This window comes from Trachurus trachurus (assembly GCF_905171665.1).
Source record: "Trachurus trachurus genome assembly, chromosome: 4".
Taxonomy (NCBI): Eukaryota; Metazoa; Chordata; class Actinopteri; order Carangiformes; family Carangidae; genus Trachurus; species Trachurus trachurus.
Genome location: NC_139898.1, coordinates 8,906,545 through 8,930,956, shown reverse-complemented (window position 1 = coordinate 8,930,956; position 24,412 = coordinate 8,906,545). Strand labels below are relative to the sequence as shown.

At 43.0% G+C, this 24,412-nt stretch overlaps 1 protein-coding gene across 1 annotated transcript in view; it reads left to right on the top strand.

Moving 5' to 3' along the window:
• Nucleotides 1-425: 425 nt before the first annotated feature.
• The window catches only part of atp10a (ATPase phospholipid transporting 10A), a 43,619-nt gene continuing 19,632 nt past the window's right edge, over nucleotides 426-24,412 (top strand). The window contains exons 1-10 of the mRNA XM_083970979.1: nucleotides 426-1,121; nucleotides 4,681-4,885; nucleotides 10,443-10,528; nucleotides 13,536-13,642; nucleotides 13,739-13,870; nucleotides 14,016-14,146; nucleotides 14,917-15,169; nucleotides 15,656-15,876; nucleotides 15,991-16,185; nucleotides 20,021-20,579. Coding sequence (XP_083827105.1) covers nucleotides 694-1,121; nucleotides 4,681-4,885; nucleotides 10,443-10,528; nucleotides 13,536-13,642; nucleotides 13,739-13,870; nucleotides 14,016-14,146; nucleotides 14,917-15,169; nucleotides 15,656-15,876; nucleotides 15,991-16,185; nucleotides 20,021-20,579 — 2,317 coding nt within the window. The 5' untranslated portion in view covers nucleotides 426-693. The remainder of the gene's footprint in view (nucleotides 1,122-4,680; nucleotides 4,886-10,442; nucleotides 10,529-13,535; nucleotides 13,643-13,738; nucleotides 13,871-14,015; nucleotides 14,147-14,916; nucleotides 15,170-15,655; nucleotides 15,877-15,990; nucleotides 16,186-20,020; nucleotides 20,580-24,412) is intronic.

Genomic DNA, 24,412 nt, shown 5'->3' with positions numbered 1-24,412 from the left:
GCAGTAATACTCAATTCTGCAATGGAGTCTACATCACGGACAGACAATGCTTTAAAAGGTTTTTTTTATTATTATTTATTTATTTTTATTTTATTAACCCATATTTTACCAGTTTGTTTTACATGTATAAGAAAACAGCAGCCTGTAGAGTTGGGATATTTGGCTCCTTCCTGTGGGCCAGCATAAACTCCAATAATACCGCGTGGCACTTGGAGAAACAAAAAAAAACTCAGGATGGATCGAGGAGGGGCCTGCGGGTCAGATTTCCAGCGGAGTGAGACCTCTGAGCCGCTGACGAACGTCCTAACTGTGCGCGGCCTGCGCTCGTTCGCCGCTCTGCACACGCTCCGACGGCGCGCGAGCACAGGCAGAGGCCCATCCACATGATGTAGAAACCAGGCGCTGAGCCGGGGGAAGTCCCGAGTTGTGCCTCCCTACTATCTGAGCATCCTTCCCAGCAGTAGGAAAAAAAGGAGAAGCCAAACAAGCAAAAGTTTTCCTCTGAGTCGCGAAAAGAGGAGTCGACATGGATGAAAAGGAGCAGTTTGTGTGACGGGACGAAAAAGACTTGACGAAAACCAACTCGGCACGGTGGAAGAATGATAACATAGGAGGCACTTTGTTTGCGTTTGTATGTAGAGGAGGACACGAAAACCTAAACTGTGGGAAAGTTTGAGGCACAGACTGCTGGCTATGGCGCGGGAGGGCGAAGACGCCGGGATGGCCTCAAAAGCTTCAAAAGTGAAGAGGCAGAGGAAGAAGAAGACCAAGGAGAACAAAACCAGGACTGTCCACGCTAACATACTCTATGACTACGCCAAAGGGGAGGAAAACCCAAACCGACACTATGCAAACAACAAGATTAAGACGACCAAGTACACTTTGCTGTCTTTCCTGCCAAAGAATCTTTTTGAGCAGTTTCATAGGTTCGCCAATGTTTACTTTGTGTTCATCGCTTTGCTCAATTTCGTCCCAGTTGTCAATGCGTTTCAGCCAGAACTCGCTCTGGCTCCAGTAGTTTTCATTTTGTCTGTCACTGCCATCAAAGACCTGTGGGAGGACTACAGGAGGCACAGGTCGGATAAAGAAATCAACCACATGGACTGTCTGGTCTACAGCAGGTAAGTCTGGGCCTAAAAAGCCAGGAAAGCCAGCTGTGTCCAGCTGTTGCAGCTCTCTAACCCGTGTGTGTTTGTTCACTTTGCCAGCACAAACTGTCCTTCCCTGCTGCAGCTAATGTAGGCACATAGTTCCTGATTGAAAAAAGCACACACACACACAACCAAAACACATCTTCTCCACTCTCCTGTCACACTGGCCTTCCTGCACACTGAGCCCAGCTGTCAGTCAGATGGCATCAGAGCTAAAACCAGGCCAACACAACAGGAACATATATCACACATGTAACCCAAAATATCCAGGGCACCCCCCCCAGTTTCCTGCCTACCCGTCTGTCACAGAGGTGTCAAAGTATTTTTTTTCTTCTTCCTGATAATACAGATGTTGAGTCAACATGCAACCTGACAACCTGTTTCACCTCTCGGCTTCCTTGACTACTATTTCCCTCCCTGAGTCCCTGTGTGCAGTGTCTTTTGCTAATGAAAAGCGGCACTGTCGTCCATGTACAGAGCATAATTCATGGTAATCAAAAGGCTCAGTGTTTAGTAGCTCCACAGTTTTAGCTAAGTCTTGACCCGAGTTGTTCTGTCAAGGTTGGACATAATTGAATTTTCTTCTGCTGTGGCGATATTGTGCAAAACATCTCCTTTCTCAACCTGACAACAGCTGACTGGACTAAACCTTCACGGCAGCCGCATGTCATTTTCCTCCAAGGTTGCACACAAAGTCGCTCACACTGAGTTTGACTCTCCCCGAGCTGAAGAACTTGACCCAGACCTAGATAAATGCCATCTTTCCCGTGGCAAAGCGGAGGGAGTCTGTTATTTATGAGGAAGGAAATTCCAGTTTTATCTAAAATCCTAATATTTACAAAGTCTGAATGATAGAAACAACCATTGACAGGAGATTCCACCCGAAATGTAGATTTTGGAACAACTACAAAGACATGCTCACTGAAACCACACATTTGTGCTAATAAATGCAGTTCGCTGGAGTGTAAATAGTTTGCTCTTAATCTGTTTTTCCAGAAAACCAACAACATCTGCCGCTGATGCTGTCCAGAAACTTTCTGGACGTCAGGTCACCACAGTTGACTAACTGAGCTGATATTCTTTCATAACTTGATAATTAATTAGTGGCATGTGGCTAGCAATTATTCTGTGGTCATGCACAAATAATAAAAGATAAATTTCACATTTAATCAACACTGCAGAACAGACTGTTTGACAACCACCAGACTGCAGAAATAATGGATTTTCATCAGACAGACTGTCTTTGTTTTACTGTTTTTGTTTGTTGTGGATGTTGAGAAGAATTTTGAAGGTAGCTTTTAAGCTAAATCTAAAATAATGAAATGCTTAGAAATCCCCAATACCAGAATAAGAGCAGGATCGCTGTCACTTTCTTCCATTGAACTGAACAGTAACATGTTGGCAGCAATAGAAGTGACCTTTTTTTAAACAAAGATCAGCAGTAGGAGATGGCTCAGGGGTATTTCCAACAAACATAGTATTCATTCATTGATGCGCTTTCTTGGTATGTTATGGCTACAGTTGGTTGTGTATGTTTAATACGGTGTGAAGTGAAAGATAACACAAACCATGTGCTCACTGTATCCACGCACATAAAACGACAGTTTATCCAGAAAGGAGTCAGCATGTTTAGGTTAATATACGTTTCTGCAACAGTTTTATGGTTTTGTTCCTTCTGTATATAAAGTGTTTTCTTTAAGGTCAGGATATTGTGTACATACTGTACATATTACAGTGACTTTTTCACTATAAAGCAGGTCGAGGTTCTATAGGCTATTAAAGCAGAAGTAAGCGATCCGGTCGTTTTCGCTAATGCTGCGTTCCAGGCAGGCTTTTGAAATCGTAAATTACAGCTTCAAGTCACAACTTATGATTTTGTAGCGTTCCAGGCAACCCACTCGTGTTTTTCCGACCTGTTTTACCTGTGAAAGTCACTATAACGGCCACTCGTAACTTCCGACCCGTGAACTCGTACCAGATCAAACTGGTACAACTTCACAGGTCGGAAAAACAGGAGTTACGAGTTGCCTTGAACGCACCATAACAGTCCTCGTCCCTACGTCACCACATTCACGGCGTCCCTTGGCTGCACACACAGCTCTGCATGCCGTTCTCTCTCCTCATTGGATAAAAACTGTAGGATACGATAAATGTTTTCTCCTCGGCTCAGAGCAGAGCAGAGTGACTGACAGACCCGTGTTTCGGTCCAAACACTCTATGTAAGTGATTGCTGTCGGAAGATATAACTATTTAAGACTTATATTAACACAAATATATCACTTACTTCTGCTTTAATACTATATTAAACAAAGCATTCGCTGCTCTCAGCCCAAGCCCTGCTCACCTGGACCAACAATCCAGTCTCACAGGATTTTGGTTTCTGTGAGTGTGAGATCTGCTTCATTTAAGATCACTGAAAAAGTCAGAAGAGTGGCCCAGGTCCTCCCGTCTACAAATACATTGTCTTATGGGCATCAACAAGTGCTGCAGAGTTAAACAAAATATGATCCACATCATGGTGTGTTTGTGGGTGTAATATCGGAATCAGCTGCAAATTCTTTTTGGTAAAGGTAAAATGTGTCTTAGCATTGTTGTGGATTGGTAAAACAAGATATTGTCACGTTGGAGAGGCTGTAGCCGGTGAATGTTTGGCTTTTTAACTTGGATCAATCAGTCATAAGGATATGTATTGACAAAATTTCAGCCAATCAGCTATCATTAGCTCTGTTGTGCATGGAAAACAAAATCCCAGATAAGATCAACTACTTGAGGGCATCTGTTGACTGATTGCTGTGTCACCAGCATACGTTGCTTTTTGAACAAGTCTGGGCTGTAACTATTATTTGCTCTCAGGATATTGATCTAAAAGCAGCACATGTTACTAACACAGTCATGGCAATCATTGTATAATGTCCAATGTTCTCCATTTGTTCCACTTTGTTATTGTTCCTTTCACCATCTGTCTGTGCATGCAACAAGTCCGATTTCCATGTCGCCGCCACGTGCGCTGCAGCGACAAAGTAAAGGAACACAATGTTTTTATATTCTCGGATGTGAGTCATTAACTGAGTGTTTCTCCCCTTTATTTTCTGTGCTGTTGTTTATAGCTTGAAGATGTGCATTTAGCATATTTGCTGTCACATTTTGACAACATTGTGTCACATGAGGATCCTTCCTCTTCAATAGGGGAAAAGCGTTTGTTGAAACATCAAAGAAAGTTTTTACTCGTCCATCTGCATCTTAAGTATGTTCACAGTCCTTTTGAAGATGCTGGGTTGTATTCATGCTAAGCTACATTGTGTGTTTTGATGGACATATTGGAGAAGTAGCTGAGAGGCAAAGAGGAATTTGAAAAGCTGGTGGCAACGTCAACAAACAGGCTGTCCTCTGTCATGCATGACATATTTGCTGTCCCGTACAGATTTATGAAAGTGGAGCTGAAGTTTCTGTTTATAGAACCACCAATTATAGAAAACAATAGCCCTACATCTCTCATCCAACCATTCGCCCTCTCTGGATGTTCTGGCAGAGCGGAGAGACGCTATGTGGAGAAGTACTGGAAGGAGGTGCGCGTGGGAGACTTCATCAGGCTGCGATGTAACGAGATCCTCCCGGCCGACGTCCTGCTGCTGAGCTCCAGTGACCCGGACCGCCTGTGCCACATCGAAACCGCCACACTGGACGGAGAGACCAACCTCAAGCAGAGGCAGGTCGTCCGCAGCTTCTTTGACCTGGTGAGACAGACGGCACATCACTTCTTGTTTCCGTGTTGGCGTGACCGCCCGGTGTGTGACACACACAGTGGGTCTTGTGTTAGACGCCCTGGTGGAAGCAAAGGTTCACTGTTCTTAACACTTTGAAGGTTTCATGTGTTTGCCATTGCTTAGTTTATTCTGGTTTGTTGGAAAGTTTCCTGGGTTGGTTATGAATTCAGAAAGTGTTATAATCTGAGTCAAACTGCTGGAGTTTTAGTTTGTTTGTTTGTCCCTCTCTTTTTATCCCTCCAGCCAAATCAGAAATGAGAATTCATCCACAGGAAGAAGCTTAAATTCAACATTTTGACAAATTGGCCCATTGCCACAATCCCTATAGTTTTGGGAGTAGGTTCGTTACCTATAATTGTTGGTGCAAGCTATTTTTAGAACGGCGGAGCAGAGCCGCAAGCTGCTCAGAGCTACGCTACGGAGGCTCATGGCTTCTTGGTTTCCCTCATCAAACTCATCAAATACACAATCCAACAACTCCAAAACGCTCTGGTGGACAAGTTGTGACCTGCACAATCACCATGCTATGAGATAATAACAGAATGTTACGAGACGGAGTTGTTTTCGAGGTAAATTCATATGATGTGCGTTCCCGTCGGGGCAGTTTTTCTGCAAGCAGTCTCTGCATTTACCTTGAAAATAACTCTGTCGCGTAACGTTCCGTTATCATCTCATAGCGTGGTGAATGTGCAGGTCACAACTTGTCCACCAGAGAGTTTTGGAGTTGTTGGATTGTGTATTTGATGAGTTTGATGAGGGAAACCAAGAAATCCCATTAGCCTCCATAGCGTAGCTCTGAGCAGCTCTGCTCCGCCGTTCTAAAAATAGCTTGCACCAACAATTAAAGGTAACGGACCTACTCCTAAAACTATAGGGATTATGGCAATGGGCCAATTTGCCGAAATGTTGAACTATCCCTTTAAACATCAGTTTGAGTTTTAAAATGTAAGATTTTGAAGTTGTGTTATTACCTGTTGTTGTTGCTCTCAGTTTTTTGTTTCCCCTTATTATCATAGGTATCAGTGAAATGATTAGTTGATAATCAGTTGTTTATCACTATTAATCAGAATGTTTGGATGTTTTACACAGAAAATGCAGGGTCCATACAGTCATTTAAAATGTCAAAATTACATTTGGGGAAAACACCAAAGACGATAACTGAGGGGTACCACTCACCTGTGAGCACTTGGTCACTTTTTTCTTTGTTTGCGGGACGATAACTGAGGGTTTTGAGAAAAGCCAGGGAAAATATTTTAATAATACGTTAAAGAGCATTTTTAAAATGCTTCTCAGTAGGGTTGGGCACCGAAAAACGGTTCCAAATAGGAACCGGTTCCTAACGTCCGGTTCCGGAATCGTTAAGAAGCCGTTTGCATTTCGATCCTTTTTATCGGTTCCTAAATGTCCGCACTAGTTTGTTTGTTTTACTCTGCTCGCACTAGTTTGAAGTAATTTGACCCGCCCCGCACCACCGCATCTATTTTCACAACCTCCTCCGCTGCTATTAAACGTCAGACAGCGGCTTTTTACTTTGAAAGGGCAGACAGAGGCGCTGTGTTGCCGGTAGCTTGTCAGTGTGGAGCTCGTGAGGAGTGGGAGAGTCACAGAGCAGCGTGCAGCAGCCGCGGCCGCCGCCTCTCTCTCTCCCCGGTCTGCGAGAGGGAGAGAGCAGAGAGCTCTGCTCCCAGTGAAGCCAACCCCGCTCAGCTGATGCGCCCAGCTGCCGTCTCACCGGTTCCCTCACACCTCCGCCGGCTTTCCCGTCAACATCAGCGCGCCCCTGATAACACACTCTGGACTTCATCATCAGTTTTTTTAATGACCCGCCCCACCGCGCCCCGCACCGCAAATAAAGTAAACATTTATTGACCGGCACCGCGCGTCACTAGTGTACAGACCTCCTCAGCCTGAGAAGGCAGACATTTTTTTTTATTTTTTATTTATTTATTGGATCTCCATTAGCTCCAGCACATTAGCCTGGCTATTCTTCCTGGAGTCCAAGTACCAGTCAAAGTGATCCTTCTCCGAGTTCACAAGACAAAACAAAACCAACAGTCACAACACATATACAGTCATAAACACAGACCAACATATATCACAGGACATCACCGAACACTTGGACAGTACAAGACCATACACAACATACAAACACCATACAAACAGATACAAAAATAATAATGATAATAAAAAATACATAAAAATAAAATAAATAAATACAGGATAGAGGAAAAGAAAAAGAAATAGCAGTCTCATAGGGTAGGATGATTGTTTTTGCCAACACCCACACTACTGTTGCTGGACCATTAAAAGAAACTGTTTCAGCAAAAATGTATACCTTTCTTTGGAGTTTGTTAGCACAATATAAAGCGGCAAGGCGTTCCACTCCAGAATGGCTCTGAACAGGACAGATTTCTTCAACACATTGGTATTTGCCCTAGGCAGAATAAACCTCCCCTCTGCTGCATGTCTTGTCAAATAATTATGTTGACTCAACTGATGTGAGAAAAGGCAGTATAAAAAGTTAGGAGACTTATTTACAATAATATTCCTGATCAAGTTCAACAAAACATAAGAACTTCTTCGAGTGATACTTAGCCAACCAAGTTGCTCGTGCATATGTGTCACATTTGTTCTATACGAGCACTGCAGGACACACCGTGCTGCTTTATTTTGGGCAACTTGCAATTTGTTTAAATCTTTCATCGAAGCACTAGACCAAATCGGAAAACAATAATCTAACTGTGACAAAACCAATGCATTTGTAACCTGCTTGACAATAGCTTGTGGAATAATTTTTAGCACTCTTTTTATCATTGCAACCCCTCTTCCCATTTTGTTAACAATATAATCAATATGTTTCGACCATGCTAAATGTTGGTCAACAATTATGCCTAAAAGTTTAACATCGTAAACTTGTTCAACAGGTATGTTATTAATTTCCAACACCAGAGAAGGTACATTCCGCAGTAAATACTTTGACCCAATAACAATAGATTTAGTTTTTCCCACATTTAAGATCAGTTTGTTTTCAGTCACCCATTCTGCCACTACCCTTAAGTCATGCTGTAACTTATTATTTAATCCTGCTATGGACGTTTCAGCTGAGTATATTGTACAATCATCTGCATACATAACAGTTTTAGTTTCATCCAACACAAGTGGGAAATCATTTACAAAAATAGAAAATAATAACGGCCCAAGGCAACTCCCTTGAGGAACCCCACAGTCGACATGTTTAAAATCAGACAGACTGCCATTAAAAAAAACAGATTGACTTCTGTTCGTCAGATAACTCTCCATCAATTTTATGGCTGACAAACTAAAACCATACTGCTTGAGCTTTCCTAATAACAAAGAATGGTCAATAACATCAAATGCAGCGCTAAAGTCAAGTAAAACAACACCCACTAATTTTCCATTATCTATGTCCGAGCGCCATTCATCTGTCATATGTGTCAAGGCTGTACATGTGGAGTGTCCTGGCCTAAATGCATGTTGAAAATCACTATTTAAATTATTGATGTCAAAATAATGTTGAATTTGATCAAACATGATCCTTTCCATGACTTTCCCTAGAGCAGGTAACAGACTTATTGGTCTGCAGTTAGCACCAGAAAATGGTGCAGCAGAGTTTTTAGATAAAGGGATAACTTTGGCAATCTTCCAGTCCTGTGGGAACAGACACTTCTCAACACACAAGTTAAATATATAACACACAGGGACAGAGATTAAATACGCAGCAATGCTAAGAAATTTTGCATCACAGTTGTCCACCCCTGATGGACTATCTTTCCCTTTACAGAGAAGCCTAGTCACATCATTAATTGTTACCTTTTCTATGTTAAATTTACAATTTTTATTCTTCATTATTAAGTCCTTAATTAGTGTGAATGAAGAAATATCATTGACATGAGTCATGTTCCTCCTCAAATTATTAACTTTAGTATGGAAATAATCATTAAAATAATTTGCTATATTTAAAGGCTTTGATATGAATTTACCTTCCACCTCAAGATAAGCCGGATTTGCTCCGGGCGTACGGCCCATTATACCATTCATAACATTCCAAAGCTTTTTCTTATCATTTATCAGCTCTGTAATTTTAGCTGTGTAGAACATATATTTTTTCTTCTTATTAGCAGCAGTAACATAATTTCTTAACCTCCTATAATTTTGCCAATCCAACTGAAGATCTGACTGAACAGCCCTTTTTTTTGCTTCATCTCTAGTCTTCATTAAATTCTTCAGTTCACTGTCCAGCCACGATGATTGTTTGCTGCTCACATTATATTTCCTAAGAGGGGCATGTCTCTCTAGCACCTGTAAAAACAATCTATTAAATTCATCAAGGGCATCATTTGGATCCTGCTTCCCCAGTACAGATTCCCAACATATATTTCCAACACCATTTACAAATGCATCTTCATTAAAGTGCTTCATGGACCTCCTGAGAATAACTCTAGGTCCAGGTTTTGGAACCTTCGTTTTCCTCACATAAGCAATCAAATTGTGATCACTGAATCCCACTGGAATGGATAACGGCTTGGAGCAGAAATGGCTAACATTGGTGAACACATGATCAATACAAGTTGCAGTTACAGAACCCACATTACTTAAGCACACTCTTGTAGGTTTGTCAACAATTTGCAATAAGTTACCAACATTGGCTATAGCCAAGAGTTTGTCTTTAAGTGGGCAGCCATCCACACTCCAATTGATGTTTAAATCCCCTAGTATATGAATTTCATAGTCGAGGTCACACACCTTATCAAACATCACACATGACATGATTATCTTCTTAAACAAAAACTGTTTTTGATTTGTCATCATGACTGCTCCAGTGTTTGTTTTATTTTGTTGCATATACAGTCACCTGTTCTGCAGCTCTTTGTATGTTAGACTGCTTGCCAAGTTTCAGTTTTATAGTTACAGTTAGGGACCCTCCCTTTTAATTGAATACCATAGTTGGCAAAATCTATTTTTGGAGGCCTTTTGGAGGTCTTACAAGCTGTGTAAGATGTATGTTTGAAGTCCAAGCATGCATGCAAAAATGGCCTGTGTGAAGAGTTTGTCAAATAAAAAAATATCCTGTGAAATAAGTTGTGACCTGTTGACCTGCACCTCAAAGAATCGGAATCGAGAATCGTTTAGAACCGGAATCGATATAGAGAATCGGAATCGGAATCGGAATCGCTAAAATCTAAACGATGCCCAACCCTACTTCTCAGCCTCTCATGCTGTAAATGCCCCGACAAAGACAAGCACCTGTGGCTAACTGTACCTTAGGTCATCAACATAATGAAACACACCAGTCAGTCACACACACAAGCTGCACCTTTTTACCATTGTTGCAATGTATGTGACAAAATATACTTGGCCACACAAAGGTTTATCTGCAGCACGACTGCAATAAATCATACATTTAGCAAAGTTGTGATATTCAAGTGTGTTTGTAGTATTGTATGCACATCGTCTGTAATAATAAGGCAATTAAAAGTATGCTTTGTCTGTTGTCTTCTGTTTGCAGGATTGTGATTTCGACCCTTTGAAGTACAACAGCGTAATTGAATGTGAAAAGCCCAACAACGACCTGAACAGATTCCGAGGCTACATGTGAGTGTGTCCCTGTTGAGTCTGTGTGTGGCTGCTTGGCTGCCCACCGTGTGGTGCTCACTCTGTAAACTATCCTCTAACCCAGGATGCTCGGCTTTCTAATTTGTGAGCTCACATTCAGGTTTCAAGTTTCATTTTCATCTCACTGTAAATTAATGCAGCGACGAGTAACATTGTGCTTTAAAATGGAAATAATGTGAAAGTGTGGTTTGTTGACAAGCCCCGGCCCCCGAGTTTCCAACTTATAATTATGACTTAAACAGTTTTTCCAAGTCAAGATTAGAGTTTGCCTCCTGGGATGTGGTTGTAGGGTTTTGCCTGTTTGACCGTGCACATTTGAAGCCGCATGTGCTTCCTTCATAATAACTACAGTAAAATGAATCATCAGCTGCTCCCTGCAACATGATGTAGCAGCAACAATATTGCTCTCACTCAGCTGGTTTCCTGTGTTACACCTTACTTCCTTTCTCTCAGTGTTTGCAGTAGAAATTCTCAAGGTTGCAAGGTGTTATTAATTCTCAGGATGTCTTTTCATGATTGTTTGGACCGTTGGAAATACCAAGAGAGGGAAGGCAATATGTGCTGCAGATTCCTGAAGAAGAGGGGCTGACAGCGCATCGAGCAGTGCTCTGTGTACTCTCTGCTAATATCCCGCAAAACTGGCTCTGATGGATGAAAGTGTTCAAGATGTGGAGCCTTTCATCAATGTATATATTACTACAAAATGATACTTTATCATATCTGAAGACTTGATGATAGACGGGAGTCGATAACAGCCATGAAACAGCAGCTGCAGTAGCAACAGATGACGTCAAAGAGCCGAGTCCCATGATTGAGGTCTTAAAGTAAGACATAATGATGTCATCAGGGTTATCTGGGTATTAGTGAGAGGGAGTCAGAGGGAGAAAGATATCTTCATTTTTTATTAGCAGTGAGGGACAATCAGAGTGATAAAAGATCATCCAGTTGCATGAAGGGAAAAAATGTATCCAGGGTCTTTTTTTAATCTAAGGACAGGACAGTTACATTATCTCAGGAGTTTGTGGAGTTCCCCTTTAAAACTGGTGCGTGAGCAGTGTCACTAATGTTACTATCCATAATTGATGTGTGACGTGTGTTCAGGCTTCAGTGTAATTTGTGCATTCAAGATTTACTTTCAATAGAAAACAATATTACTTTGATCTTTATTAGTTTACAGTAGCATTATTTAATACAGTGATTCTCAAACCTTTTTACATCAAGGACCCCTAAACTGACACAAATTAGACCACGGACCCCCCATTGGACAAAATTTGGAAACAAACACCAGAAATATACAAATATTTGTTCTGAGACTGAATGTTGTTACTTTTTTAGTCAATGTATGTTCAAATTAGGGACAATTGCATGAATTTTGGGGAAAATTTCGAGAAATTTTGGGGGGGAAAATGAAATCTAATGTAACATTACATTTTTTTCCAGAAAGTGATACAATTTTGAGAAAAAGTTGGGGACCCCCTTGAACCTTTTGAAGGACCCCTGGGGGTCCCCGGACCCCACTTTGAGAACCACTGATTTAATACTAACCTCAAAGTGTCAACCGGTTGCCTGGATACCACTCTATGACAACTAGACTCCAGGAAGTAAGCTGGTCCCTGGCATCAAAGTTAAGCGTAGGCTGTAACCCCCATTAAACCCCAATTTTCAGTTGTTGCCCAGACTAAACAAACAATACATAAAGTCTTAATCAGTGAGCTGAGGTGCTGGTAGCTGGGTGTTTATTAGCCCCAGACAACAACAGCTGTTCTCTACCAGTCTCGCCAGTGCAGCTGCTGGCTGAACTTTATTTACCGAGCCACTCCTTTAAAAGTCAAAGCCATGTTTATCATTGAGATGGAGCTTGTTTACATGATTTTCAGAGAATTCGTGTTGGAGGCAGAGGAGATGAGAAACATCCTCTGAGTTGACAGTAAACCGGCGGAGGGCTCACATGATTATGACATGTATGCTTTGCTCAAAAGGAGACCAGATGCTGGAGGTATTCAGTTGCCAGGCTACAGTGGAGAACAGGGCACGGCAGCGGAAGAGCTAAGGTGGGGAGGGAGCGGGGGGGTGTCTTGTCTCAGCACTGTTTTATTACATTACGGCCACTGGCACTGAGTCTAATCTTGCTACCTTTCTGGGAGAGAAAGCACTCTGCGTCTCAAAGTGTTATCAATTCTCCAACAGTGTGAGCTATGAACTGGGGACGAGTGTGTGTGTGAACTACGGCTGCTCGGAGCTCAGGGACGCTGCTATCAATCCATAACGGTGGTGACGTGTCAGGCGGCCGGCTGTCAGAGGCCAAAGGATGAACATTCCTGTTGGTAAACATGCTGACAGTTGCATGACTTCGAAAGAAGCCTCAACAGAGACGATGAAACGCTGCCCCCAGTTGAGGGTTGTTTAACTAAAACCGTTGTAATCCTTGATTTAGTAATGGGATTAAAGCTGACATCAAAAACTCTGCTCTCCCCCACTACAAGCACATTTGCCCCCCCTGTTTAATACATCCATATTTCTTTAAGCGAAAAAAAAAAAAAACTCCTTTGGTGGGACGGCCGAGAGCCAACTTCACTATTTCTGTGCCGCCGAGGTTCTCAATGAGCCTGACGAGCTTTAAACGGAAGCGTCTGAAGTGAGATCTTAGGGTCAGCGATGAAGCAGTGAATTGCCTGATTGAGTCTAAACCCGGGGGGGTTTCTGTGGAGCGGCGGCACGGCCAGTGCTTCTATATCAGAGGGATTTTGTGCTGAGATAAGGGCTCTGGGCTGAGGAAAGACCACGATGCTTCGGAGCATGATCGATTGAGGTGCTCAGCAGAATAAACTGATGTTGTCTTGAGGGGTTCTGCTATAGAGAGATACTCCACCTCTCCTTACGTTGTTTTTTTTTCCTGAGTGTAAAGACATTATTTTGGTCATTTTTGGTCACCTTTTGTTGGATAAAACCTTAGACGGATACTTAAAATCATTTTCTGCCTCAACAGAATCCATCGAAGTGGCAGAAGAGATGCACTTTACAAAGAAAACCTGCTGCTGCGTGGCTGCACCATCCGTAACACAGAGGAGGCTGTGGGAATAGTCATATACGCAGGTTAGCCGCCCCAAAAAAAATAATGATGCTGCAAGCTGTCACGCTCCATATCTGACCTGGGACCAGCTGCTGCTAACATGGTATGTGTCTCCTCAGGTCACGAGACCAAAGCCATGCTGAACAACAACGGCCCGCGCTACAAGCGCAGTAAACTGGAGAGACAGATGAATGTAGATGTGTTCTGGTGTGTCATCATCCTGCTGGTCATGTGCCTGTTTGCTGCTGTGGGTGTGTAGCGCTTTAACACCTAGTCTGGTTCAGAGATGTCTGTTAAAAAGACTTGTTTTATATGACAGTGTTTACTGTGCTTTTATATATATATCTTTTCATTCCTGTGTTTGTATGAGTTGACCTTGTAATGTTGCCGTTCCAGGTCACGGGCTCTGGATGTTTCAGTACAGAGATAAGAGGCCTGTGTTTGACGTTCTCAGTCCAGAGGGGACAGACTTATCACCCATCATGTCGGCCATTTATCTCTTCCTCACCATGATCATCGTCTTTCAGGTAGGAAACACTGAAACAGAGGCACAGATAAAGATAGAAACAAAACAAGACATACAACATGACGTAAGTTTGAAATGTTTAATGCCTCTGCACATAAATCAAAGTATTGGCTATTTCAGCCCCCTAAGATGTGTGTAACCTCTAGATCTCTATCTTCACATTAAGTCTGGAAAAGCAGTGAGAGAGCACACGGTCCATGCAGCCAAATAATCTTTGTGATACAGGCAGCAAAATAAAATAGGAAAAAGTGCCACCTGACAGCTATTGATTCCCCCCCCCCCCTTTTTTTTGCTCTCATGAAAAAAAAATGTCAGTGTAAATGTCACCTTGTCCCGTGTCAGATGTTGCAGATAGGTTTCAAACTGAATGAGAGGTCAGTGGAGATAGCAGGTTTGGCTACGCTGCGCGAACGGCAACAGTTTGAGGTTAGAGACCTGCTACCAGGATCACCAGACACTGCGTGATACACTTAAATAAACACATGACTCCGTTGGCGTCCACAGAGTGTGCAGGCTGCGCTGCCCTCCTTCCCAAAAAGCTGTGACTCATTTCTCCAGAACTACGCTCCAAAGGTGGTGCCTGGAAACGTCACACCAACATTTTTTACACAATTAAAGCAATCTGCAGAAGCACCCCCCTGGGTGCAAGGACCGCTGGTATATATATATATGCTGTAAATGTGTTGTAAAAGGTGCCGGGAAAAAGTAGACTACCAGCTCTGCCTCTTTGTAATAAACCCTCTCTCTCTCTCTCTCTCTCTGCTCCCCTAGGTGCTGATACCCATCTCCCTCTTTGTGTCGATTGAGATTGTCAAGATCTGCCAAGTGTACTTCATCCATCAGGACCTGGATCTGTACGACGAGGAGACAGACACTCACCTGCAGTGCAGAGCTCTTAATATCACTGAGGATCTCGGCCAGATGCAATACATCTTCTCTGACAAGACAGGCACTCTGACGGAGAACAAGATGGTGTTTCGCCGCTGCACTGTGGCAGGGGTGGAGTACTCCCATGATGCCAATGGTAAGACAAGCCAGTAAACACACACACACACTCTCCATTACATAAACAGTAAGCAGAGCTCACTTTCTTGAGTCACTCTAAATCAGGGGTGTCAAACGTACGGCCCGTGGGCCAAAACCGGCCCACCAGATGGTCCACTCCGGCCCGTGGGATGGATTTGCCAAGTGTGAAAGTTACATAGAAGATGCATAATATTTTGAAATTGCACGTATTGTTCTTGAGAAATTTCAGGTTGTTTAAAATGTTTTGTAAAAGGATAATTAATTAAATGTAAACATCTTCATAATGTACTTCTTTGCACCAAAACAAAGGGAAAGTTTAGAGTTATTGTTATTTATACTGTAGGTTATAATGCTATCATTTTACTGGTTAGGCCCACTGGAGATCAAATTACGATGTATGTGGCCCCTGAACTAAAATGAGTTTGACACACCTGCTCTAAATGTTGTGTGTGTGTGTGTGTGTGTGTGTGTGTGTGTTATTCAGCTAGAAGACTTGCTATGTACCAGGAGATGGATTCAGAGGAAGAGGACTGTACGTCTCATGGTGGCACCCTGCCCAGGCGGGACAGCGTGTCCAGCCACCAGAGCGCCCCGGTGGTGGTGCTGCGCTCGCAGAGCACCAAGTCCCACCGCAGGACGGGGAGCAGAGCCGAGGCCAAGCGCGCCAGCATCCTCTCCAAGCACACGGCCTTCAGCAGCCCCATGGTCAGTCCGCATCGCAGTCGTCGCCGTCCTCGTCCTCTGTGCTGTCTACTCTCCACTGATAACACCCCCCCCCCCTCTCCCTCTCTCCCTCCCTCCTCCAACTCTGTCCTGCAGGAGAAAGATATCACCCCCGACCCTCAGCTCCTAGACAAGGTCAATGAATGCAGCAGTCAGATGGACTTCATGCGCTTCCACAGCCAGCCCATGTCCCAGCTGCCCTCCGACCTCTCTGACATCATCGATTTCTTCATCGCTCTCACCATCTGCAACACGGTGGTGGTGTCCTCCCCCAACCAGCCCAGACAGAAGGTAAAACTCACCTCTGCTGTCACAGGCCTTCAGCCGGTTAATGAAGGATTACCTTTTGACTCGCCCAGACAGTTTGTCTTCATCACATTGATTTCCGTGTTACCATATCTGCAGGGTGTGTATGTGTATGTAAGTGTCCTAACCAGCAGGTAAAACAGACTTTGTGACTGGTCTCTACAACTAACTAACTAACTAACTAACTAACTAACTAAACATGTAACATACTGTAGTGCACATGTAGATATTATTAGAATGAGTTTCTCTTGCCGGAGTCAACAGGATGAAACTCGCTCTCCTCATCCGCCCGTCCAGAGTTTACTCAGATAGTTAAAAGTTACGACTGCAAATCGCATCCTGACTTTACTGGGAAATAATTAATTTAGAAGGAGCAGTTTTTTTCCTCTTCATCCTGTCCTAGAAAAGGTGTCAGACAGTCCTCTTCTGAAAATATACCCAATCTTTCTGAAGTATTTTTGGACCAATTTATTGGATTGTAGACAGAAGGAATGTGACAGGATAATAGGAGACGTAGGGGGTGACATGTCATGAGGGACTAGGGCTGAAAGATATGCAAAAATATATATATTTCAGACATATTCAATAGTGATATGAGTCACGATTTCAGTAGGAATAGTAAATATTGGAATTTAATTTTGACTAAAAAAGAATAAAGATTATGATGAGGTTTTTGCTGAGGATCTGTACCAAATGAGTTCTCACTTCTCCTTCCCCGCTTTATATGTGTACAATATTATTAATAGACTGATGCAAGTCTACAATGCTTCATATATAGTATTATGTTGAGACACTACACCTCTATTGCAGCCCCTGTGACTTGGATATATCACGCTTATTGTGATTTCAATAGATTAATTGTTCAGCCCTAATAGAGACATGGCAAATAAGAATGTATCTGGAAAAAAAAGCATTGAGTTCAAGCCATAGAAGGTATAACAACTCTCACATTTCATTTATAAGTGCCTTTTCCTTGCCTGCTGAGGGCAGTAACTTTAGTTTTGCCTTGTAGCCTGTCAGGAGTGTTGCGAGTGCCATCACTGGAGCCATGCTTGCTGCATGACACTGTCAACTGGTCTGCTCAAAAACCATTGGATGGACTGGCTATGAGATTTTGTAGGGAAAATGAATGATTAAAATAATAATACATTTTATTTGTTGGCGCCTTTCAAGACACTCGAAGTCGACTCGCCTTACAAATAGATAACAGAAAACATTAGAACAGTACAGTAGCAAAATATACAAATAATAAATATGCAAATAGCAAACAAGCAGAACATACAAATACAGGTGGCTAAACGGATGGATGAACTATTGGGATTAGAGGGAGTAGGCAGTTTTGAAAATGAAGATCCCCACAGAGGCATTGTCTTGATGCACCATCACCAAAAGCCACAGCAATGTCTCCTGTTTGTTTTTTAAGCTTTGAACCACTCTCTCCTGGTCTGCACGCTCCGGAGAGAAGCTGTAAGCAAGATTAATATCTAGAAAGCTGGGGAGTATTTAAAGCGTCAGCAGGAGCTCCAGCAGGGACTAGTTCTACTGATATGCTTCCAAAGCCTGAACACAAGAGGCTCTCTAATGTCTAATTATTTTGTTTTTCTTTTTTTGAACAACGTGGGAGTAGTTTCCATCATTTGACAAATCGTTGCACGTTATTCTGCTCTGCTTTAACTATAAAAACAAAAGCACAAAAACCGTCCAAAGTGCTCAAAGTGTCCTGTTGCACGTAACGTTGGCTGTTTTGCTGCCTGTATCTTTGATGTGCTGAGTCCAGTCGCGGTTGTGTATCCGTGTTTTGTTTTGTTTTGGTGCGAGCCTGGGTGTGGTCGTCCTGTTCAGAGGTGATATCCTCCGCACGCCGCTCGCTCTGTGCCCCGACGCGCTGTCCTGCTGCTCAGTGGTACAAATCTGTGGAGATTAAGCTTTACAACGTGATACATTATTTATGTACCCCGTGTTTCTGTTTGGAGGTTATCTGATAAGATGGAAGGAAATGGTAATCTGCACAGAAACACTTGGATATAATAGCCTTCTGGTTTTCCTTCATTCTTTTTTTATTGTTTGTACTTTTTTTTTTTTGTCCTTTGTTTTAGTGTAATTGTTCACATTTTATTATGATGCCCTCATGGCTCACTCAGCACCTGAATGATTTATATTTATAAATGTGAGAACTGTGGCTCCTGCTGCCAGGAGACCTCAGTGAGTCACTCACACTCTGCTGTTGTACTGCACCACCTTGGGATAAAGCATTGGCCAAAGGATTATGGCCAGAGTGTGCATTTTCATCAAGTCTTCTGTACCACCAGAGCTGAGCATGTTTCACAAATACAATCACCTGCAACAGTTTTAGGCATAGATGCAGCCTGAACTGTGGCATTGTCTGCAATAGCATCCTCAACTTCAAAGTTAGCGCCACTCACTCATTTAACTTCCTCATCTTAAACACATCTCTTTTCTTTCAGTCTTTACAGTTTTTACCCAGTGACTCTGCTTTTATTTTCTTCACTACGCTCAAGCTCTTTGACCCTTTTATGTGTTTTTTTTCCTAAATAAAGTTATTATTATTGTTATGACGGCCGTCAACCCCCAACTTACAAACCTCATAAGCTTTAGATGTGTTTCCTGAAAGCACTGTAACTCTGGACACTAGAAAGAAAAACATTCCTTTCAGTTGAATTGAGTTCAATGCAATTCAATAAACCTAATTTGTCCCCAGGGGGAAATTCAAAGGGGACATTAAAAAACACACACACACAAAAGCACAATAAAGAACATACCCTTGTAAGGCAAACTACACATATCAGAAAAATAACAATGATATAAAGAAACACCGGTGCAGGGAAAAAAACAATCAACAGTGCACGAATCTGTATTATTTTAATGGGAGAGTGACTTTACTAGATCAGATAAATAACATTGGAAATGGTCAGAGATTAATGAGCAGCCAGGAGCGACTGGAACTGAAGTTTAGTCAAAGTTGATCCTCATGATCCTGCTCTCATATAAGTGATGGTAATGTAAAATGAGATAAGGAAATAAGACTAACATCCAAGAAATGAGCAGTGAACTCAACAAATAATCACAGTGATGACTGTTTGTACTTCGATGGAGAGAAGTGAAGCTTAGCGGATATTTTAAAATGTATCTTATTTGTACCAGTTTTACAGGAAAGGATTTTTAACTGCAGCTTGATGTGTTGTGTCTGAAATGCACTATGAACTCTCTCATCCACACAGCTGATCAGTCACTGCATGAGGTCAGAGCGAATGTTGGATCATCAGGGACCTTAAAGGGATAGTTCCACATTTTGGCAAATTGGCCCATTGCCATAATCCCTATAGTTTTAGGAGTAGGTTCGTTACCTTTAATTGTCAGTGCAAGCTATTTTTAGAAGGGCGGAGCAGAGCCGCGAGCTGCTCAGAGCTACGGGTCCGTTATTATCTCATAGCGTGGTAAATGTGCAGGTCACAACTTGTCCACCAGAGCGTTTTGGAGTTATTGGATTCTGTGTTGATGAGTTTGATGAGGGAAACCAAGAAATCCCATGAGCCTCCGTAGCGTAGCTCTGAGCAGCTCGCGGCTCTGCTCTGCCGTTCTAAAAACAGCTTGCACCGACAATTAAAGGTAACGAACCTACTGCTAAGACTATAGGGATTATGGCAAAAATGTTGAACTATCCCTTTAATGTCTGACTGGAGCATAGAGGAGTGACCTTCTTAAACTGACTGAACATTAAGCTGCTCAAGTGTATAGTTTTCAGAACGGGCTCTGTTTCTTGCTGCTTCAGGTGTTTGACTCAAGTTTCCCTGTCCTCCAGGTCCGCATGAGGTTTGAGCTCAAGTCTCCGGTCAAGACCATCGAGGACTTCATCAAGCGCTTCACCCCCAGCAGGCTGACCTCCGGCTCCAACAGCAGCAGCTCCTCCAGCCTCATCACAAACCGCTCCTCCAACAAGGGATGCTCCAGCTTGCTGTCGTCCCCCTCGGCAGAGAGCACGCTGACCAAGCTGGATGAGGAGACGCCGCACAGGGGCCTGGACATGGCCTTCAGCCCCGTCCCGCCCAGCTACGACGGGAAGGCGCGGGGCGCGGAGGAGGGCGAGCTGCGCTACGAGGCGGAGTCGCCCGACGAGGCCGCTCTCGTCTACGCCGCCCGGGCCTACAAGTGCTCCCTCGTCGGACGCCTCCCTGATCAGGTGACCGTGGAGCTGCCGCACCTGGGCAAGCTGAGCTTTGAGCTGCTGCACACGCTGGGCTTCGACTCCACCAGGAAGCGCATGTCTGTGGTGGTGAGACATCCTCTGACGGACCAGATCACCGTGTACACCAAAGGTGCCGACTCTGTCATCATGGACCTCATCACTCCTCCCAACACAGGTAGGAAAGCACTCGACACTACGGCTACACTCCTCAATTCAGCGGTTGGTACTACACTCTTGGTGAGGGCAGGATAGTGTTGAATAGGGTTCGATTCAACACTATTCTTCTTCCCATAGTCCAAAGACATTCACAGTAGGTTGATTGGTGACTCTAAATTGCCCATAGGTGTGAAGGTGAGTGTGTGTGAATTGTTTGTCTCTACATGTGATTGACTGGTGACCTGTCAGGGGTGTACCCGGGTGTATTATGAATTAATGACAGAGCATTTAAAGGAAGCCAGACGATTAATTAATTGTGGGAGAGTTATGGAGAAGGGTGGGACCACATCAGTTTTTAACTTCAGCCCACTCCTTTTCGGACATGAGACAAAAAAAAGAGTCTGCAAAGTGCAGCTACTTGCTCACTGTTTTCATTTCTTTTTTACTTTATTACATATTTTGCTTGTTCAAAATAAGATTCATTCATTCACTCATACCCCATCCTCACCCTATGTCAGCTGGGATTAGCTCCGGTCCCCTTCCGCAACCCTGCGTGGGTCTTCACCTGGTTCTCCAGGATATTTTCTTTAAACTCTGCTCTGTCCAGAGTGATGGATTGTTTTCAGTTGTAGCTGCTTCAGGTTTGATATAAAAACAATTAAAAAAAAATAGTACTTATACTGAGTGCTGTCTGTGGACTAACATGCCTGCTGAGGGTGGTGGTCTTTGTCTTCTTCACACAGCCCTCATGGTTTCCCCCCCTCTGCCCCAAACATTCATGTTTTCCACTGATGTAAACGTATAAGGTGATATGTTATGTAAGAACTTGTATTTTTGGAGCGAGTCACTGCTGCAAAACTCAACACTTGAGTTGATTGGTTTCCCCTTCCCCCCCGAAAAAAAAAACAACACTTCCGGGCTGCTTTGTGTGTTTTTTTCCTCTGTTCCCCTACTCTACACCTTCTTTAACATCCTAATGGCAGAGGTGTAGCAGGTTGTTAATATTCCAGGCACACAAAGAGCCACACAGGCACTTTTCACTAATGCTTCGTACACAGTCACCAGACATCTGTCTCAGAGTGCTTAGCAAGGACTGTTTCAGCCCACAGATTGAAGGCTTCACACAACACAGTTTTTCAGGCTGCAGCTGAGGATTTTTTTACTTGTACGTTATGTTTTAATGAATTTATGATTTATGATTTAGGCTGTAAAATGTCAGAAAACTGTGAAAAATGCTTATTATAATAATTCTCCAGGGGCCAAGTTCATATATTTGGGACACAGCTCAAAATATTTGTTTGTTGAAATGATATTAGACAGAAAGATATTCACAAATACTGGCATCCGAGAAGGTGAAACAAGTAAATGTTGAGCAATTTTGTTTGATAAATAACTTGTTTAGATATTTAGATTTTATGTTGGCTAATTTTTGTCATCCAGAACAGTCTGACGACACTGATGCTCACACATTTAAGCAGCAGTTTGTGATCAGTTTACATGTGATGAGCAATACAATATAGTGTTATCTCATCTTTGGCTCTGGAGCTTTGAGAACTGTCTGTGCCCCAACTCTGTAGATCTCATCAAGATTATCTTAAAGGGATAGTTCAACATTTTGGCAAATTGGCCCATTGCCATAATCCCTATAGTTTTAGGAGTAGGTTCGTTACCTTTAACTGTTGGTGCAAGCTGTTTTTAGAACGGCGGAGCAGAGCCGCAAACTGCTCAGAGCTACGCTATGGAGGCTAATGGGAATCAGGATTTCTTGGTTTCCCTCATCAAACTCATCAAATACACAATCCAACAACTCCAAAACGCTCTGGTGGACAAGTTGTGACCTGCACATTCACCACGCTATGAGATAATAACGGAACATTACAAGACGAGTTGTATTTTAGGTAAATTCATGCAAAAGCGCTGATGCGCGTTGCCATCCGGGGCAGTTTTTCGGCAAGCAGTCTCTGCATTCACCTTTTTGGTTTGTGTTTTTTTCAGTCTGGTGTGAAAGGGCTCACTTGACCTTAATGTGTGTGGACTAAACCAGTGAATTTCTAACTTTTTCATGTCAAGGAAATTAGACCACATACCCTCGATTTGATACGATTTTGTTGCATGCTCCTTCATCTGATGTTTTTTTTTTTTCATTTAGATGTGACCAAAATAAAAATACTTTCTCTTCATTCTTACTCTTTCTCGAGGGACCCCCACCAGGACTCCCCGTAATGTTACAGCAGAAAAGACCAAAAACAAGATGAACTTAATGGAAGTTGATCTCCTCTTTGAGATATATGTGTGTTTGTCTTTTCTTCGCTGTGATTTATTAAGTTGTGGTTTTCTTCTCAGGATGTGGTGTTGCGTGGAAAAGCCCAATGAGCTGTATATATTCCACAGATTTATATTTTGATGGGTTGAACTGGATCGACCTCTGCAGCAATCTGTCTGGGCTCTGCCTTCAGTAAAAGCATACCGTCATGTTGGTGGGTAATTCATTTATTTCACATGGCTGGTTAGTGGCTCCCTCCTGTTCATTAGAGGAGGGCAGTTCATCTCAGCTGCTCTGAGAAACGGTTTCCAAGTAAATGATCCTCCTAAGCCGAATGGAGACTTGTTAACTGTGGCACGTCAGTGGAGGAAAGCACTCCCATCTTGTTTTGGCATGTTTTCCAGCGGAGGTGGAGTCAGCGCACTCCTGTGGAGGAATTTTGAATTCCATTATGATTTATTGTATTGATTTTCCATTAAAAGGGCCACGCTGGTCCCTTTGCGTTTAGCTACAGGGCTCTGCGTGCTGATTGGTCATCATTTCTAATGCCCTCCATAGAACAACGTCTGAGCTGCCAAACAAGTTTTTCACTTACTTAAAATTCACAGAGCGCTGCTGCTCACTAGAGGAGACTTGGGACAGTCCACACACACACACACACTCCTCCACCACGTGTCTCAGTTCAGCACCTTTAATGGCCGACAGGGTGTGTCCTTAGTCGGACAACTCACTTCTTTGTTTTACCATTGGGTCAAAGCAGCCAATTAGAGCACAGCGTGAGTTGAGCCTCCTCATAACACAGACTTCCATAATGGCTCCATTCAGGCAGTGAGGGAGTTGTTCAGTGTCACTCTAATAACAGTGTATGTGGAGGTGCTGGAGGTACAGTAGACTGTACACCCTGGGGCTTAAAAGCTGGTGTGTGTGTGTGATGAAGTCACTCTGGCGTTGTTCCTCCTCCTGCTGCAAATTCCACCTCAAAACAGAATTTGTATTTTTCTTAGAGCTCCTCTCCAGACACGTTTTACACTGTGTAAAAATCCTCTGCTATAAATAACATTTTGTTTCACATAGAATTCCCGCACAAGAAATAAAAAAATGAATCAAGAACTGGGACCACCCACCTGGTCCGGTTCACCAGGTGAAAGAGCAGAGAGCATCAAGATGTTGAGAGGAGGAAACATCAGAGAGGCTCGGCCACATGTTTGAACCTCGGTCAGATGAGGAGGGAGGAGGAGGGAGGAGGAGGGAGGAGGAGGTCGAGACCAGAACCACAGACGGATGAGAACAGTTTGCATACTTAACATCCTTTGTCATTTATTAGCTTGTAACTGGTTGACACTGTGTTATTGCTAATGCTATCTCTCATTCTCTGTAATGACAAGGTTTTCAGGGTTGTTTAGCCCCGCCCACTGTTCAAGGTGTAAACACTCAGTCTTTGTATTATATAAAAACATCATACACGAGTTAATAAGGTTAAAGGGATAGTTCAACATTTTGGCAAATTGGCCCATTGCTATAATCCCTATAGTGTTAATTGTCGGTGCAAGCTATTTTTAGAACGGCGGAGCAGAGCCACGAGCTGCTCA